Source organism: Neltuma alba, unplaced genomic scaffold, assembly GCF_004799145.2.
Source record: "Neltuma alba isolate B1F8T4 unplaced genomic scaffold, ASM479914v2 tig00006710_pilon, whole genome shotgun sequence".
NCBI classification, from domain to species: domain Eukaryota; kingdom Viridiplantae; phylum Streptophyta; class Magnoliopsida; order Fabales; family Fabaceae; genus Neltuma; species Neltuma alba.
This window is the reverse complement of record NW_021634554.1, coordinates 12,243-17,567: the sequence shown is the minus strand read 5'-3', so window position 1 is coordinate 17,567 and position 5,325 is coordinate 12,243. Positions and strand designations below refer to the sequence as shown.

At 34.7% G+C, this 5,325-nt stretch overlaps 1 protein-coding gene across 1 annotated transcript; it reads left to right on the top strand.

Annotated features, from left to right (window-relative positions):
• Positions 1–3,132: 3,132 nt before the first annotated feature.
• Positions 3,133–5,112, top strand: LOC114750967 (CBL-interacting serine/threonine-protein kinase 5-like). The gene has a single exon (XM_028939611.1). The coding sequence runs from the start codon at positions 3,519–3,521 to the stop codon at positions 4,887–4,889; it is 1,371 nt and encodes a 456-aa protein (XP_028795444.1). The 5' UTR covers positions 3,133–3,518; the 3' UTR covers positions 4,890–5,112.
• The last annotated feature ends 213 nt before the right edge of the window (positions 5,113–5,325 follow it).

The window sequence follows — 5,325 nt, the reverse complement described above, 5'->3', positions numbered from 1 at the left end:
CACCGTTAAGCACAGATTGAAAAAAACAAATCTTATTAAAAATATAAGAACTAAAATCAAAATTTTTTAAAAATATTTTTTGTCCTATTTATAGGATAGGGAGAGAAGATTTTTTTGATTATATTTATAAGGCACTGAAATTTTTTTTATATAGATGTACAATTTTACTCTTTATTTATTATTGTTTTGAGTTTGTTTACATAAAGTATAATGTATATTTAATAGGAATAAAGTCAAAAATTGTTGAAGTTTAAATGAGAGTTAATAAATTTAAAGATTTTTCTTGATCTATGTAAAATATATTAAAAGTGACTTATAAATAAGATCAAAAAAGTATGTCAACCATAAGCATAACTCACTGTAAGATTTGTACCAAAAGAAAAAAAAACTCACTATAAGATTAAACAAAAACAGACAACTTAAATGCGTGGTGAAAGACAAAGAAATTAATTTTGATTGGAAAAATTGATGTTGAGTTAAAAAAAACTAATTTTTAACAATAAAATATGATTCTCAACATTTCAAGTCATACTCTCTTTTTTTTCAACTTTCATTTCTAATTTCATTAATTTCAAAAAGTGAAATTGTTTTCTCCAATTTCCCCTAAAAAAAAAGAAAAATTAGGAAAACTTTTGTGATTTATACTTTTAATAAATTTTGGTTCAGATTTTTATATTTTTAGTGAGTTTTGATTTTAATCATTATAGTCATTTAACGTGGTTAAACTCAACCTGAAGTCCTTATGAAATTATAAAAACTAAATTCTAGATGGAAAAAACTATATGGACAAAAAACTATAGAAATTAAAACCAAAATTTGATCAAACTATAAGGATCAATAATAATAATTAATCTTATAATTTTTTTTTCAAGTTGTTCTTATTGATTACATATATATTAAGATATTTTTATCAAGGAGTACAGTGGTTCTAAGACAAATAATTTTAAAAAATATTTTAGAGAAACCAATACATATTTTTAACCAAAAACTAATTTAATTAATTTTTTAAATTTTTATAAATTAGTTGTCTAGTTCCTATACTAACCACACGAGAGAGTAATATAATTTTACAGGAAGCAACTAACTTACTGATCAACAAATATGTCTTAAATTTATTTAAGCTTTAAAAAAATTCATATTAACATATATGAGCGAGGGAAGAAGATATACACAATTACATTTGATTGAATTGCATGTGTTAAGAAGTTTTATTAAGGGCTAGTTCTTTTTTTTTTTTAATTTTTTTTATAATTAAACACATGCATGTATATAAACATTTCAACATGAGGTTCGGGCTTGAGACCCCATCCAAATACAGCGGCTGGTGCGATCACAAGACATTAAAGTGTAATTCTAATCAATGTTTTAAAAGCCGGACCGGAAGTCGAGCCGGAAAGATCAACGGGTCATGGTTCAATCGGTCGGATCGGTCGGACCGTTTGGTCAGACCGGTGATGCAATAATTAATTTAAAACAATATTATATACATATAATTAGTATATATGAAAAATATCAAATTATTAAATAATTTAGAAATGCATTTAAATAATCTAAAATTATAATGAAATCATTGAAAATGGACTAAAACCTTATATATTTAAATTTATGTATGTTAAAATATTTAATGATATTACAAATTATCAATTCATTCAAATCAAAATATTTTTTTAAACGATAGACCAAATATCAAAACAAAAAGACTAGCGACTTACGATTTTAACATCACAATATATGAAATTTTCAATGAAATAATACTCTATGGTTATAAATAGTCTAAAAATATATTAGGATACTTAAGGGGATCAATTTTTTTTATTTTTCTTCTATTTTTTTTAAATTTTTAGTATTTTTTCAGTCAGGCTAAAAAACCGTCCGGTTTTCTGAAAACCGTTCCGATTCCCGGTCCAACTCCGGTTTCCGGCTTAATAACGGCTCAACTCCGGTCCAATCCGGCTCAACTATATGAACGGTTTTTTGGTCCAAACCAAGCCGTTAACGAGTCCGGGTCACGGTTCAACCGGTTCAACCATCCGGTCCGGTCCGGTTCTTAAAACATTGATTCTAATGCACATGATTAATAAGGTTATTTTAAAAAAATTAGATCTATTTATTATAAATAATTAACTTAACTAATTTTTTGAATATTGTCAAATGATTTATCTTATATTGAAAATGGAGATAATGACAAGTTAACTAATTTTTTTAATTTATAAAAATTAGTTATATAACTCATACATGTGTCTTTCTTTTTTTTGACCAGGGCATATATGTGTCATTATTATTTTATTTTCTTTAAATCAAAATAATATTGCTCAACAAAGAAATTTTTTTAAAAAATTTCACCTGATCACCTTGTCTAAAACTCTTGATCCCCTAGAAACTCGTTCACCACTATGACAAACAGGATTTTAATATTATGGTTATTACTTATTATGTATATAATATAAATTGTGTTATTTATGGTGAGTGGTTGGATAGAAAGATAAAAGTTTTAATCAAAATATATTTTTAGTTTTAAAAGAGATGTTTTGATTAATCAAATTAACTTATAACACAGGTCTTTACTTCACCCGAAGACGCAGGGAATATAAATTGAAACGTAAAACGGGAAAATTGCAACAAAATATCAAAGATATATATGTCGGTGTAATTTTCTATTTTTAAAAAATATGTTTAAAATTAAAGTACCAAAAAAACATTGGTTCTAAAATTAGATTTTTTTTCAGCACAGTACTCTATAATTGTACTTTGTAGGATTTAATTTCCTTCACGTGCCATGGTTTAATTGGAAAAAGCAATACTACATATCCCTAAAACAAAATTATTGGAAAGAAATTAATTATCCACAAATCATAATTTAATTCTGTTGTCGTCAGGTTACTTTGAACTTTTCATAGACATATTAAAAAAATGAAAACAAAAACCAATTTAGTAATTTACTATTAGCCTATCACTATTTACTGCACTTTTTAAAATTGCTTATCCAATAATTGGCTTCAGCTGGGTCCCACGTGTCATCCACTTGTTCTTCGCTCTGTTGCTTCCCTCATTGACTCTGTCATGGCAATTTTTTTAGGGTTTCAGATATTTTTCCCTTTTCTATTTCTGTAACAAACAAACGCATAGCCGTCTTCCATTCTCTCTTAAAAACCGCCTTCTTCACAATCCTTCCTTTCATCGCTCTCTCCTACTCACCATGACGTCTTTCTTCTTATCCTCTCTCTCTTCCGTTCCGCCCCCAATCCAGCTCCTATATCTATCTTCCCCAGTTCTTCCCCAATCCCAACCTGTAATTCCTCTGTTTCTGACTGTATGAAGATTCCCAGCCCAATGTTGTGTGTTCGTCACACACCCTCAATGAATAGATCGATTTTTTTCGATCTGGGTCTGTTCGAAATGATTATTTGCGGTAACTGATTGTTCCATCATCACGGTCATCGCCACCGACCACCACCGCCGCCGAATCCGCCGCCGAGCCCGCCGCCACCCTGTTGTTGTTGTTGTCGTTGTCGTCCGACATGGAGGAGGGACAGAGACAGTCGAGGAGCATCATCTTCAACAAGTATGAGATGGGGAAGCTCCTTGGCCAAGGGAATTTCGCAAAGGTCTACCATGGAAGAAACCTCGTCACCAACGAGAGTGTTGCGATTAAGGTGATTAAGAAGGAGAGGCTTGAAAAAGGGAAGGACAAGCTCATGAAGCAGATCAAGCGAGAAGTCTCTATAATGCGATTGGTCCGGCACCCACACATCGTGGAGCTGAAAGAAGTCATGGCGACCAAAGGAAAGATCTTTCTGGTTATGGAGTATGTTAAAGGCGGCGAGTTGTTCGCTAAAGTCGCGAAAGGAAAATTGAAGGAAGATTTGGCGAGAAAGTATTTCCAGCAATTGATTTCCGCCGTCGATTTCTGTCACAGCCGCGGCGTCACTCACCGGGATCTCAAGCCTGAGAATCTCTTCCTCGACGAAAACGAGGATCTTAAGGTCTCCGACTTTGGCCTTTCTGCGTTGCCGGAGCAGCGCCGGTCCGACGGGATGCTCGTGACTCCGTGTGGGACGCCGGCTTACGTGGCGCCGGAGGTCTTGAAGAAGAAAGGCTACGATGGGTCGAAAGCAGATATCTGGTCTTGTGGGGTAATTCTCTATGCTCTGCTTTCTGGGTATCTGCCATTTCAAGGTGAGAATGTGATGAGAATTTACAAGAAGGCATTCAAAGCTCAGTACGTATTACCAGATTGGATTTCACCCGAAGCAAAGAATTTGATCTCAAAATTATTAGTGGTCGACCCAGAAAAGAGATATTCGATCGAAGACATCATGAAGGATCCGTGGTTTCAATATGGGTTCATGAGGCCAATCGCATTTTCAATGAGGGAACCAAATTTTGAAGATTTCGCAGATAATGACAACATCGAAGAAGTCGAAGAAATGGTGGGAGGAGGACGACAGGGAGGGGAAAATAATAATAATAATAACCCAGCACAATCACGTCCATTTTACAATGCGTTTGAGATAATTTCATCATTGTCACATGGGTTTGATCTGAGGAGATTGTTTGAGACGAGAAAGAGGTCGCCGTCGATGTTCACGACAAAGTTCTCGGCAGCGGCGGTGGTGGGGAAGCTGGAGGCGGTGGCGAGGAAGTTGAATCTGAGGATAACGGGGAGGAAGGAGTACATGATGAGGATGCAGGGGACGACGGAGGGAAGGAAAGGGAAGCTGGGGATGACGGTGGAGGTGTTCGAGGTGGCGCCGGAGGTGGCGGTGGTGGAGTTTTCCAAGTCCTCCGGCGATACGTTGGAGTACGTGAAACTGTGTGAGGAACAAGTGAGACCTGCGCTGAAAGACATAGTCTGGAGCTGGCAAGGTGACGCCAATCCTCATCCATAAGCTCAAGGCAGAGATATCAATGTTGGAGGAGAGATTGATTCTATGTAAAGAAGAACAATAATTTGGGGATGTTTTTTATTTGATTTATTTCTACTACTGCTACTATTATTTAATTTGGGTGCCAGGCTTGTGAATCCTATTATTTGTAGTTTAAATTTCCAAGGCTGTGACTGTGAACTGAGAAGAAGAGTGAGCAAAGATTATTCAGGGTCTTGAAACGTTAGTTGAATTAGTTATTATTAAACTAACAAGAGTGGTCTAATCAGTTTTCTTTTTTGTTCCCCACCACCCGGTTCATCAGAATTTTGTCCTGACACATCTGGGTATGGTGGGTGAGTCTCCCAACAGGGGTTTTTTACATTCATGAGGAATCGAACTCGAGACCTCACTTAAGCGGAATCGAGCCGCTTATCACTCGGATCAACCCCTGTTGGTA

Excerpts from the sequence above, each read along its gene's own strand:
- LOC114750967 (XM_028939611.1), top strand. The coding sequence starts at position 3,519 with ATGGAGGAGGGACAGAGACAGTCGAGGAGCATCATCTTCAACAAGTAT.